The 14,650-nt window shown below is 38.9% G+C and overlaps 1 protein-coding gene across 1 annotated transcript in view; it reads right to left on the bottom strand.

Moving 5' to 3' along the window:
- Positions 1-8,069: 8,069 nt before the first annotated feature.
- Positions 8,070-14,650, bottom strand: part of LOC129456749 (uncharacterized) — a 37,752-nt gene continuing 31,171 nt past the window's right edge. Inside the window, exons 6-7 of the mRNA XM_055226181.1 lie at positions 12,109-12,221; positions 8,070-8,192 (exon numbers count right to left, since the gene is read on the bottom strand). Coding sequence (XP_055082156.1) covers positions 8,162-8,192; positions 12,109-12,221 — 144 coding nt within the window. The 3' untranslated portion in view covers positions 8,070-8,161. The remainder of the gene's footprint in view (positions 8,193-12,108; positions 12,222-14,650) is intronic.

Below are 14,650 nucleotides of genomic sequence, written 5' to 3'. Positions count from 1 at the left end.
AAATTTGTTGAATTAGTTGAGGTTATCTGATTCTGTCAAATTTTATACCAGTTATGATCACTTATTTCTTCTTTAATTTCTTTCACCCAAGGCAAGTTTATTTGTATAGCACAATTCATACACAACGTAATTCAAAGTGCTTTACAGAATAAGAAAGACATTAAAATCACACAAATCAAAACATAAATAATCACAAATAAGTATCATAAAATTAAACATTAAAACAGAAGAGTGCAGAAAAAAACCCTTTCAGTCGTATGCACAGGTAAACAGAACCGTTTTGAGCCTGGACTTAAACATTGTCGAAGTAGAGGCCTGTCTCACATCTTCAGGAAGAATGTTCCAGGTTTTAGCTGCACAAAACTGAAACACTGATTCTCCATGTTTATTCCTGACTCTGAGGATTTAAGGGACCGGCCTCCTGCTGATGCTCAGAGTGTGAGATCTGTTCATATGTGATGTTCTTTGTTGCTAGGCCATTGAGAGACTTGTTCACAGAGGTGCTTTAAAGTCTATTCTTTGAGCCACAGGAGCCAGTGCAGTGACCTGAGCACAGGACACATGTGTGAAGTACTTCCTGGTTCTAGTCAGGACCCGACCAGCAGTGTTCTGGATGTACTGTTCTGTCTTAAGGCTCGTTTGGAGAGGCCAGTGGGCAGGACGTTACAGTCGTCTAACCTACTGGAGAGAAACGCATGGATAAGTCTCTCTAAGTCTGGTTTTGACAGTTTACCTTTGATTTTTGCAATGTTTTTAGGTGGTAAAAAGCTGCAGATGTTACAGATTTGATGTTGCTGTTAAAGTTCAAGTCTGTCCATTATTACCTCTAGATTTCTAGCCTGATTTGAAGGTTTTAGAGAGAGAGACTGGAGGTGACTGCTGACACTTTCTCTATGTTTCTGTGGCCAAAGACGATGACTTCAGTCTTGTCTGAGTTTAGCTGGAGAAAGTTTTGCATCCACACACTGATCTGTTGGATGCAGTGGCAGAGTGAATCCACCGCCCCATATCCACCGCCCATTTATCCCTAATGTACAACGATGTATTTTTCCTGTTGACCCGTAAACCTTTGTACCATTTAGACATATTTTTTTGCACTCTTGTTCTTATACGCATTCCAAAGTATCAGGTTATATTATTAATGACCTGAAAAACAAAGACTATTGGTTTTAGAGTGAAAGTCAAGTGAAAAATATTGTTTGTGCTGCAGTTCTCGTCTCTCTTGTTTATTTTGCACCTGTTAATCCTACATAAAAATGACATTCAAGCAGTCAGGCAATGGGGAAGTGCGGAAAGTCAGACATAACACTGGCTTACTGTCATTTTACTGAGCCTGTGTTAATAAACTCACACATTGGAGCCAGTGCGTTAAAGTACAAAACTATGAGATGTCCATGAGATGAGATTTGTGACATCTATAGTTTTGTTTCACATGCCCCTCCTCCTCCTCTCCTGTCTCTCTTGTCAGGTGCTGCTATGTTGAAGTGTCCCGTTGGCTAGTTTCCTGGACAATGATGGACACAGGTGTGAGAGACAGTCTCAGTGCTCTGTCCCGGGGCTCTGCTTGCGGCCTAAAGGCTTATCATCTCTCCACAGAAGTGCTCTTTCATGCTTTTGATCTGGGCTAAATTAGTTTCTCTGGGTTTTCCTTTTTTTTCTCTTTTTGGTTAAAAGCAATTTTCCACTCTCGCCCTGTCACCAAAATCCCAGTGAAGATAGCTCTGATCAGAAACTTATGGTGTGTCATTTCTGCTAGTCTAGTCCCATGTGAGTGACAGTCTGGAGTGGGCCAGTTTACTTCAAGGCACTTGGAAAAACTGCGAGGCATGAGACGAAGGAATACTTCAAGGGAAATTTCAATAGCAAAAGTTATAGCCAATTTTAAATAAATATACAAAGTTGTGTTTATTTCTCTTAGAAGATTTTGACAGCTGATCAATAATGAAAATAACCTGTTTTCAATCCCAACGGTCTCACAAACTTAATCTGGCAGAGCTCCCCCAAATTAGAAAAGACCATTGTTCAGTGATGTGCGTGAAATTTGCAACATGTATAAATAAACATATGCTCCAAAATGTCACACAAACAGCATTTTTAATTTGTACAAATGCGAAATTAATTGCGCTTGTGCCTCACGGTTGGGTACGTTACATAAAACTGCGGATTGTATGGACTGATTTGTGTTTTCTGACATATTTGCATGTTTGTATGATAAGTTTAAGAAAAAAAAAAGGTGCCAAAGCAAATCCAAAGTGAAAACACACCACAGTTTGTTTTAATATTGCACAGATACACTGGCACATACAGCTCAGAGACGAAAACACATGACATTAATAGTCCTGATAGAAAAGGTCAAGTGTTCACAGGAAATGGCCTTGTCTAACTTATTGCAGCATAATGAGATCCAATTGGTTATGCATCAAATAAACACCATGACTATCGACGCGTTTTGCTGTTGATTATCCTCCCAGAGTTCACATTACGAAATGGAAAATCACTTTCCATCATATACTTCCGGTGATTATGTTGACAATACAGGGAAACGGCAGCTATAGCAACGCTCTTTACCCTGTATTATTAAATGACAGTTTGATTTCTGTGTATCGTTACGCTTCAGAATTGGTGTGAATCATGCTGAAACTATTATAAAGTTAGAAAGTCAAGGTTTATTTTATGCTAAGCTGACTTTGTATGGACTTTTAACTGAAATCATAGTTTAGCCTAATTAAATGACCAATATATATTCATTTAAATTTGAATGCATTGAAATTCTAGTGCCCCCTGCTGGTGATTTGTATAGATAAACTCGAAACACAAGGATTTGATGTATTCAGGCTCTATGGGAAATGCCAGATGTTCAAAAAGTGTTGATATTGCAAAAAGACAAGTAGTAGGCAACCGCTGATTTTCTTTTAATGTTTTCAAAATGACATAGAGCGAGATATAATAGAGGGCATTTGGTAATCCTTGAAATTCCACCCATAACCTCCAAAAATGTATCTAAACAAAATAAAGTAATATCTGAAACCTTATTTTGTGAGTCTGTCTTGAAACGACAACATCCAAAATCTCACTGCTCATTAGTTTTGTTGCGTTTTATGGGTTATTTCTTCCCGCCTGAATGTTTTTACATTTGGTATATTGGTGTTTTGAAATTGCCTTAAACTCAGTCGTCTGAATCAGCTCTGACCTTTTGACTTCTCCATTCCCAGGAACAGCTTTCTTCAGACAAAGCCATGACTAATACTGCACAAGTGTCAAATGTGCTTAATCTTTTACTACAGAAAGGTGTCAGGTTTTATCGATTTGAAGAAGTTTGAGGATGTTTTTTGCTGTAAAATGATTTAACCTGCATAGATGATCATGGTATTTAAAGATTTGTAGAAGTAGTTTTAATACACGGTTCTGTGCATGTTTCTTCCATTATTCACATTTCTTATTTGTGTTACATTATTTTTGTGTCCAAGACTGATGACTAAAGAGGCGTATTGTGATAACGTTTTGATTTTCCATCCAATACAGGACACATTACGATTATTTTCATTAGATTCCTGCCATTTTGTCCTTCTAAGATCAGTACCAAGGCAGAATAAATAAAAGAAACCTCATATTCTTCTTGGACGGCGTAGATTTGATAGCTGGAAGGACCTTCTTGTAAACTGGCCTTGCTGTTGTCGCGGTGATGTGTGATCTTATTGCAGAATATTCATGAAGCCTTGTCAGTTTTGTTTACACGCCGTTTGACTTTGTCCAGCTTGGGGCTCGCTGCGGGCGACGCCACGCTCTCGGTTTCCTGGCTCCGGCTCGTCACACCTGGGTACAGCTCAAAGCACTGCCCTGCCAGCGATTAGAGGTATTAGTCTGGTGATTCTATCGGATTGGGTCCCGTTTAAAAAAAACACACACATCTGTCACTGTTTTATTGAATCTAGCAAATGAAGGTTCTCCATAGGTGTGTTGAAATTTGAATTGCAATTTGATTATAAAGATTTGATTGCATTAGTTTCATCATCATGTCCTTTCAATCCGAGGCTGGACCGAGCAAATAAAGGTAAATGGTTAGATGTATTCAGCTCTTTTCTACCTTCGAGCCACTCTAAATTCTTTACATTCACCCATTCAAACTGTAGACTGTATAAAGAAGCGGACTAAGCGAGTGTGACGTCACCCGCGGCGTTCGGCTCCAGTCAAATGAAGCCCGTCAAGGCTAACGGTTATACGGGTCAATTTAGAGCCGATTCTGAATCCACGAGTATCATGGCAACCAAAGAGCCAATCCAGAGCGAGGATGTTTAAGGTGATGCCCCTTCCCGCCCACACAGCTGGTTTAGCAGGGGGGTGAGCGTGCTGTCAATCAAACCTGTTGCTAACGCTCGCGGGAGTGATCTCGAGGAAAGAAGGCGCCTGATTTGTCTGTTATTAATGTTTAGAAAGCAGAGAGAGGGGGAGAAACAGAGGCAGAGAGAGAGAGATGCACAGAGAGAGAGAAAGAGGGAGAGAGGGAGAAATAGAAGCAGAGAGGGAGGCAGAGAGAGGGAGAAGCAGAAAGAGGCAGAGAGAGAGAGAGACGGAGAGAGAGATGCACAGAGAGGGAAAGGGAGAGGGAGGGAGGGAGGGAGGGAGAGGGGTGGGCAGAGAGAGAAAGAGAAGCAGAGAGAGAGAAGCAGAAAGAGAGAGATGTACAGAGAGGGGGAGGCATAGAGAGAAACAGAAGGAGAGAGGGATGGGGGGCAGAGAGAGAAAGAGAAGCAGAGAGTGGGGGAGAAACAGAAAGAGACAGAGAGAGGGAGAGACGGAGAGAGATGCACAGAGAGGGAGGGCGGGAGGAAGAGGGGTGGGCAGAGAGAGAAAGAGAAGCAGAAAGAGAGACACAGAGAGAGATGCACAGAGAGAGAGGGGGAGGCATAGAGAGAAACAGAAGCAGAGAGGGTTGGGGGGCAGAGAGAGAAAGAGAAGCAGAGAGATGGAGAGACAGAGAGAGATGTACAGAGAGGGAGAGAGAAAGGGAGGCAGAGAGGGACAGAGAGAGACAGAGAGAGGGAGAGACAGAGACATCATTTTCACACATGGATTGTCCACCACAGAGTCCAGACCTTAACTCCATTGAGAATCTTTGGGATGAGCTGGAGAAGCTTTGTGCAGCGTCAGACTCGACCATCATCAATGCAACATCTTGATGGAAAGTTGATGCAACACTGGATGGAAATAAATCTTGTGACGTTGCAGAAGCGAAATCAAAACAACGCCACAGCGAATGTGTGACCTTTTTTCTTGGCCAGGCAGTGTATAAACATTTTAAGACCAAAATGACGAGGGTCACTACAGCAGTTACAAAGAGACGAGTGACAATTTTTCAACGTAAAGAGTCGATGGAGCCGGAAGCGCGTCTACGGTAGCTAATTATTTGGAGTGCGATGGCTAGCAGGTTAGCTTCGTCCATTTATATATACAGTCTATGATTCAAACACACATTCATACACCAGAGTACACAGAAACTGAACAAGAACTCTACCAGTGATGTTGAGAGTGGGACTCGAACTGTCAACATTCAGATTTGAGGATAAGCGTTCTACCAATTGAGCCACTAATGCAGGATATAGTTTTTTGGAAATATACAAATACTTTTAATCAAGCATTAAGTATCAGCCTGCCATTATAAAATAAGTAATAACAGAAAAAAATCACAAAAAAATCAGTTAAATTTGTATAAACGTCTGAATTCAGTGACAAATGAAAACAAAATGGATGAACAGTTTGTGAAGTTTAATGGTAAACTGCAGTACTTGTATTTTCCACACGTCATACATTGTTAATATTTACACTGAACTTGAAAAAACAGTTCCAGCATCGACATGAACAAAAATTCTACGTTTAAAAGAACCGTTTCAGATTTTATCCTTCCACGAGTTCACGAAAAAGTCAAAACAAAATGTGCTCCAGGCGTATATAGGTACATGTTAAAAAATGCAATACAAAAAAAACAAAGGTCAAAGGTGAACATGGCAGTAACAATCAGGACTCTCAGTAAATCAAGGTGATAGAAGGAACAGAATGTGCAGATGCCGATTCAGCACATACACGATAATAACAAAAATATTAGAAAGGTTGTCTTTTAAGTGTCACAAAAATACAAGTATTTTGTGTATTTTTTCATATAGGTACAACAATAACAAAGTCCTTCAATAACCAGAGCGTACCAGTCAAACAAACTAAAAGCTAGCACACAAGTAGAGCCATTGCATGACGACAAAGTGATCACAGGAAAGTCTCACAGTTTTACTCCACAGTTAAACCTTCAACACCTCAGATATTGGTATTATTATTTTTTTTTTACATTTATTCAGCACGAACACAAAAAAATCGTATTTTTTTTCCCCAAACATACATCTGACATGGCAGAAAATGTGAACTTTCGGTTTGGATGCAGATTTGCTGTGTCTAGAGGGCTTTTTGTGTAGGAGGCGCTGTCCCAATGTTAGCTTGTTGAACATATTAGCTTATGCATGGTCTCCAAAGAACAGTCACAGTGTATTTACTCTGGAAATAAGCTGAGTGCCATATACATACTAAGCATTCCCTACAAAAATACAGTAGCACGCTATTCTCTTCAGTGTAGGCTGAAAAACTCTATAGACTATATAATAAGTACAAAGCGCATTGAAAAAATAGTAATATGTTTAACAGGTGGGTGTCCTCAAAAGCGTTTTATTTTAAAGGCACACTATGTAGGATTTGGTGTAAACAAACCTTCTGTAGCTCAGTAAAAAGGCAAACCAATTGAGAAATGCCTTTAAACATTATTCTTGGTAAATTGGATGAATATTATTTCAGTGTAATTTGCAGGTTGTGTGACTGAGATACACATGTAACATTCCTAAGCATGTAAACACATGAATACAAATAAAATATATCAAAATATATATTTTTACATACAGTATTTTGCTGTAAGAGATGATCATTTTGTTAAATCTGGACATTCTTCTATGGAAGATCAAAGTAGTCATGGACAGTGCAAAGTCAATCCTTCATACTATGCCTTTAAGTGTCAACTAAAACCAACTCTTTGTGGCTATTTCGAAGGACAGCCCGTGTGATTGTCTTCACTTTCACCTGCAATTTCTAACGGCTTCACAAAGACAACACATCTACAGTGCAAGAAAATCCTTCAACCATCCTCCATGTTTTACAGATATGGAAATACAGCAAACGCCTTGAGTGTTCAGACAATTGCAGCTGAATGATGAATGAGTACTTTACTCTTTGGCAACTAATACGTGACAATAATAATAATAATAATAATAATAATAATAATAATAATAATAATAATAATATAAAGTTGAGAATAATAGATTTGATAATATTGTATCTTCAGCCCTTTGTTTTTGTGGCTATTGAGAACAACATTCGCTTCTAATGATGGGTCATATCCACTAACTCCATAACAGCAAAGTCACCATGAAACATAATGACAAACTGACTGGAGATGCTGCCAATTCACATGTGTGTGTTACAGGTCTGTCATTAAAGGGGTTGTCCATGTCATTTTAAATTGATAGTTAGTTTACACATCGAAGCTGTTTATTTTTTTCAACTATACACCTTATTACACATACAGTACTTTCGAAGAAGCAAGCATATGATTGACATACAAACTCAAAGCAAACAAATGACCACTATATGCTACAGAATCTCACCATTACGGAGGGGAATTTTAAATAAATCAATCTCAAGTGATTTCGATTTAGTGGCATCATCTGTACATGGTTTTCTCGACAGTTGGCAAGATAAAAAGGTGAGGATGCAGGTAGAGACTTACTGAGTACTGCTCCCTACAGGCCGGGTGAGGTCGGTGCGGCTGGCTAAGCTAACATCACAAGTGTTAAGTGCGTGGAAGAAGTAGTGTACAAGACAAGTTTACAAACAAAGGCGCAGCGTTGGTCGGCCATCTCGGATCACACGGATTGCTCCTTAGGGTACTTGTAGGGGGGAGCTTGCGGCGCGGGGTAACTGGTGTTGGAGTACATTGGTTCTTCAGATGGCTGTTGGGTGTAAGGGTGCTGAGGCAGGTAGGTGACAGGGGGGTAAGGCTGAGCGGGCGGGGGTTCGGGGTAGGGCTCCCCCATGTTGCACACAGGCTGGTAGTTGATGTATTCACCCGGGTTCAACAGCTCCTCTGGACGTCTCCCGGGGTCCTGCAACACACCAAAAGAGGAAATAGTCAAAAATCCACTCAAGGATCACAACAAGTCTTCATTTGTTTGAGGACTGGCTCAAATCCAAGAGCAGCATATTAAGAGTGCAGAGCTAGAAGTCTATCTGAACTGCTGAGAGGTTAATAAGTGGTTTACTGAATAAATAAATCAACAGTATTTGGCAAAGTCACACTCAGCCTGGTTTTTCTGGAATGATAAACACAACAATCACACACGCCTCTCAGTGCTGCAGCAGAGGCTCAGCCAAAGGGCTGCTTTAAGTCATTTGCACATATATGCTTTTTTGCCACTGCATCCATATAAAAATCATGAAATATTTAACTGTCTGACTATACTGTGAATCTGAGAACAGCAACACGACACATTCTATATGTGTGTTACATTCAGATCAAATACAACTGATGGAAACTGTCCTGAAAAATGCAGAGTGATGTTTTGTTTTCAGAACAAAGGAAAACAATCACTACTTCTCTTTTTAACATAAGATGCTTCTGTTTGTTTATGTTCCTAATGTTCATTTGAGCTTTAGAGCCCCCTACTGGTCACAGAAGTGTCTCAGATCAATAATGAAAGGAGCTTTTTATAATTAAGAATAACATAGATAAGATTTGCATTGATCTTTTGGTCACATTTTCTGTGATTTTGCTCATAATATAAATGATGAAATGAAGACAGTGACAGAAAAATGAAACACAGAGGGAGTTTAAGGAGATGAAATGGAACTTACAAATAGTTGTCAAGCATCTCTACATCTACAAGAACGACGATCCCCGATCTAAACAAGGTTTTGTAGTTGGTAACAAACACAAACAAAAAAATAAATGAATAAAAATGAAAAAATGAATAAATAAAATGTTTATACATACACACACACAAACACATATATGTGTGTGTGTGTGTATATATATATATATATATATGTGTGTGTGTGTGTGTGTATATAGATATATATATACCATATATATGTCTATAATATTATATATATAAATAAATAATATATGAATGAATCAGATAAAAAAATGCGGGGAGAAGATGGCAAAACAATGAATGTAAAATAAATAGATAAATAGTCTCTAATAATAATTGTCAGTGTTGCTGTCAGTATTATACAGTATTATATTTATGTGGAGTTATGGTCGAGCGCTGACAAACACAGAGCTGCTCCAGTAAAGTCTTGTTAATGATTTGGTGGTTGGCGTGTTATATAAATGACAGCACAGTGGTGTGGGAGTAAATGTGCTCTTTCTCTATGGGGACATTGACACTGGAAATGTGGACACAAATGTCTGAATGTTTTATTTATTCCAGGTCAGAAACAAGGAGCTCTGTGGCTGAGGTGAAGAAAATGCTCAGAGTTGTCAGGTTATTAATTTCTCTGCTCATTGAAAAATGACCTTGGAGATTTCAGACCAAATTAAAGCCAGCAGTTTGAGGAGTTAAGTTTGTCTCTCTACATTAGGGAGTGTAACTGGCATTGTAGAAAATACAGCGAACAACACTCAAACTCAGCCTTGGTGTTATATATTGTTACCAGGCAACATCACAAGGACAACTACTTTAATATTTGCCTGTGATGTTAATGGTCAATTGTACATTTATTTTGTGGAATTACATATTTCTGATCAAATCGAGTATTATACAGTGGATAGTTTACACTTTGACCTTGCATAGTAGGCTCATTGTTAATTACTGAGTATATGTCGATGAATACAGACTGTAATTCTATTCTAAAAATAAAAGCAGATAAAATAGGTGATTTATTTTCATTTCAAAAACTGAAATGACTACAGTAGATTCTTAAAATATGCAAGTGCCACCTACTCCTTGACTCGATGAGCTTTAATCTAAATGAAATCAGCCTGGTCCCCAGTCCGTCTGTACCCTTGGTACAGTCCGTCTTCATGTGTGAATGGGTAAGTGATTAACAGTCTGCTCATCATTACTCAATATTATGTGAGGTGAATGTGCTTATGTTATAGAACAAGGACTACAGATGGAAATTAGCATTTTGCTAAATCTGGTGCAGCCATCTTTTTAATGTATCTGCACACTGTCCTTCAAATAAATAAATAAACAATATAGACAAGGTCACTGATTTATTCAGAGTGTTGAACTCTGATTGGACAGGAGTAAAGAAGTGGATTAAAGTCTTGTTCAAACATTTACATGAACGTAAAGCTGCTCTGTGCAGGACTCCAGTGACACTGGAGCACACTGTCAGTGTTTAATCCTGGTCATCTGCCTGATCACAAACATGCACTGACAGTATGACAGACAGGACTATTGATATTTAGTTTTTATGTATATTTTTTCATCAGAAATGTGAGTAATCCAACTATTTTATTTCCAAATGGCCAAATGATTTGTTGTTCATTGTGAAACACTGTTTAATGTAGTGTTAGTTTAATGATTACTTTAAATCATAAACACAAACCAAATATAAGTTTCTGGAAACTGAATGAGATGCATTTTTTTAAAAGTGCATATCTTATGCTTCAGAAAAAACCCAAAAACATTTCAGTCACATCCACTGATGCTTTAGATCAGTCATCATTAGAAATGGCATATGTAGTAATTACACCTTTCCTAAACACTGTCTGTTTCTTAACACTTTTGTTTTTTAGAAAGTGAAACTCGGAACATTTAAATCCCTCAAGGACACCTCTCTTGATACACAGAACTATCTTTTAGAATAGCTCATTTCTAAATGTTCCTGTTTCAAACACATCTTCTGGTTCAATCATTTTGAAATGAGGACACTTATACTGGATACTTTTACCCCATAGGTCACATTGTGTATACATGCATGTAATCATTTTGAAAAAGCTGGAAAATTGCTTTGAGAATTGCCTTGGTGAGCCTTCTATAGAAAAAGCAATTTTAATCCATGTATGCCATAATACAAATCTCAAGTGTTCTGCGTGGACTACAGCCACTTAACAATCATGTTGAATGTTGATTATATGGTCAGGATCAGCCACATGGAGTTTGTGGTAATCAGGACTCAAATTGTACTTGAAGCAGCACAAAACATTGCTGTAGATGTAAAACACATTTTAGATTTAAGATTTGTGATGAGATGAAACTTTCCTCAAAGCAGCACAATGTACGAAGCCCCTAAGTCCCCCTAAAAATAGAACACAATAATTATCTTGTTTGGTACTATTATCTTGTGCAAACAAGACCATTATTTTTTTTATCAATTTAGGGGCTTTGTACAATTATTATAATGTTAAATAACCCCCTTACATGTGCAACAGAGTTATATTCAAAATCACTTTTTCCAATGTGGACAAGACATGTTATTTGATACAATTAATGTGATATGAATTTATTTCACAAAATGGAATTAAATTCATAAACATAAACTTGAAAAAAATGATTTGCAAAGTTTCATCTCATCTCAACATTTTAATTTGACATTTTGTAAGTCAATGCATCATGCAAAGAGCTCATGCATTCATACAACTCTCTACTTCATTCACACCAGAGGGAAATGCTCTGCTACGACAGCTGTACCTAAAAGTCATGCTCAGAAAGAGAAGACAGAAGCAGGACAAAGAAAGTGCTGTGAGGAAGCAGTCAGTTATTGTTAATGCCACTGTACATACCTTTTCTAAAACTAGAATAGGTTTCACTTGTGAGAACTCTCAAATGATCACTGTGGTGAATAAAGTAATAGTTTTGAGACAATAGAGTCTCCATCAGCAGAGGGTTAAACATACAAAGAAACAGGCCAAGGAGACAGATGTAGAGGGTGGAGGAACATGAGGAACACAGGAGCAGATGGAGGAGAGTGAAGGTGATGGAGGAGAGTGCTCTGTGTACCTGCAGTCTGAGGGGAAAGGCCTATAATGGCATGCGCTAGTGTGAGCTAGGCTGGATGGTTGCATACTCGACAAGGTCCCCAGGGCCAGTGTGAGCTGAGCTTCGTGGGCTGGGAGAGGAGGCCAAAGCTGCAGTATCCAGCTCCGCATACTGGACATCACAGTCCTTGTGGCCAGAGTTCTGGAGACAAGAGAGGCGACAGTGTGTGAGGTGTGAGGCACCACAACATCAGTCAGTGTACACACACGCGCACATGTGTACACACACACAAATATACACACACACAGCTGTAATGCAGACAGACAACAGGACTGCAGTGGATCAATGTCCCGGGGCGCCGCATTTGTGTGCAGTGTTGGCAACAAAACACAAAAAGAGAACACAAAATATCCAGCTGTAAGAAGCCAACACAGAGCAATGACACACACAGATGTGGAGAATGATATGAGCCATAAATAAGAGGTTAGAGCTGGTTAGGCTTAGCCACAGTTTACATGCACATTTTAAGAGATACAATTCCCAACAAAAGGCTGATTTTATTTACTTACGTATTTATTTACACTCCCTTCCCAAATCTCGCTCTAACTTGTTTGCATTTCTCTGAATAGTAAGATTTGCCCACAGTGGTTCCTCACATAAAGACATGTTTATCTGTTTTAACAGCTAAACAATCCAAACAGCTTGGCCAAGTTTGAGTCCTGGATTAAGTTATCCACATACTTTGCAGAGAGTAATTGCTGCTTTATTGTGCAAAGTCACTGTGCATTGTGAGAAGTGATTTATCAGCCTTAGAACATAACCCATTGTCCCCATTGTGCATGTAAACACAAGCTGCATTTACAGTGAATGCACACACACAAGTTCAGAGATGGGCTGATGGACTCACTGATGAGCAGCTGCTCAAGTCTGCACTAACTAAATGTTCTTAATGCTTTCATCAATACGTGACAATGAGTGCGTTTACCAGGATTTATCTCATCTCCAAAACATCCCTGAGCTCATCATGTTGTATTTTTAGACTTAGTTATTTAGCCTGACTCTATAAAACAGCTGCCCATACCGTGTCAGAGTAAATGAATGGATAAAATATAAAACAGCCAGTCAAAAATGAAAGTGAAAGTTAAAAAAAAAAAAAAATACTTTTCAGCTTTAACATGGAAAAATATGAACCTTCCATTTGAGTGATAATTCAGCCTCAGGACCCATCCATCCCCTCTAACTTTTAACTTCTAAGTCTGAGTTAAAGGTGAACTATGTCACTTTTGTGGTGGAGAGTGCTGTTAGAGAAGTTCTATTTCTGTGCTGTATCACTGCGAGGAGCTAACAGGTGCTACAGTCTGTGTCTCTGGAGATGGCATTGCTTTGTCTGGAATATTCTATTATATCTTGTGTTTATATCAGGTGTTTTTATTGCTAAAACGTTGAAAAATATGCATTCAGTTATAGATCAGATTCTGAAACCTTGGCCTAAGATGTAAAAGTTTAAAGAAGACGTATTCTGCAGTGCCTTATTGGAGCTGATGTCGCCGTAAAGGTCAGCACAACAAACAGTCCTGAAGTTGCTGGCTCCTCCTGTAGATAACTGCACATCGTATTAGTGTGTAGCGGATTTTTTCATTTGTGCCAAAACGCGCATCACCGATTAAGAAAATACAATTGGAGAACGAAGTAAGTACAGAGCAGTGGGTGTACGCCGGTGGTGGGGAAAACAGGAGATGATCGTCGGTATGGCGTCTTGAAAATAAGTCATTAAAGTTTACTCAAACGTGCACGAATCATTCCAAATGCAACTTCGAGTGAGTAAATGGAGACGGGAAACAAGTATAATATGGTTATAAGCTAAGAAGAGTTGATTTTGCATAATACGTCTGCTTTACGGCAATAATTTGGAACATTCCAGGCAAAGCAATAACATAATCATGAGGAAATGCAGGTAGCGGACTCTCCACCTGTAAAGTTACATAGTGAACCTTTAAATGCCACGTATGTATGCATAAGACTGTTCACCTGAGAGAGAACTCCTCTGACATGTCATCTCATCTTCATAATTTAAAATGAAACTAAGGCATATTTCCCTGGCTGGATATTTACATTTGTATGAGGGATATTTGTCATGACCGGAGTGCAATCAGGGGGAAAATTACAGCCACGGCGCATTCAGAGTTGGCAGATAGTGTTTAGCCCCCAGAGAATCATCATTAGTAACACTCTCCGCTCAGCAGTCAATGCATCTCTCACAAAAGTGCTCTAAAAAGCCCTCAGATACCCCATTCATCTCAAGTACAAGACCTAAACTTTCACTTAAGTGGAATACTATCAGCGATTAAAAAATAAATCTGAAAAACATTACTGCCCCAGGTGTCCGAGGATTATCAGCATTAAGCAGCACTTTGTCTGCACGCATACAATGAGCCAGGTGAAGGATGAGCTTTGATAGCCTTGATAAAGTACACGGAAACTTTAAATCAACCTATCCCAGGAAGAAAATACCATTACATTAAGGTATCTCTGGAGACTGGATAAAAGCAGGAGTTATTGAAAATACAATATTTTTTTTACAATCCTTTCTTAACAGGACCGAAACAGCATGCTTTTCACGTGGGAGTTGT

The sequence above is a fragment of the Periophthalmus magnuspinnatus genome, chromosome 13 (assembly GCF_009829125.3).
Source record: "Periophthalmus magnuspinnatus isolate fPerMag1 chromosome 13, fPerMag1.2.pri, whole genome shotgun sequence".
NCBI lineage: Eukaryota > Metazoa > Chordata > Actinopteri > Gobiiformes > Gobiidae > Periophthalmus > Periophthalmus magnuspinnatus.
The sequence above is the reverse complement of the archived record's forward strand: the minus strand, read 5'-3'. Positions and strand labels throughout refer to the sequence as shown.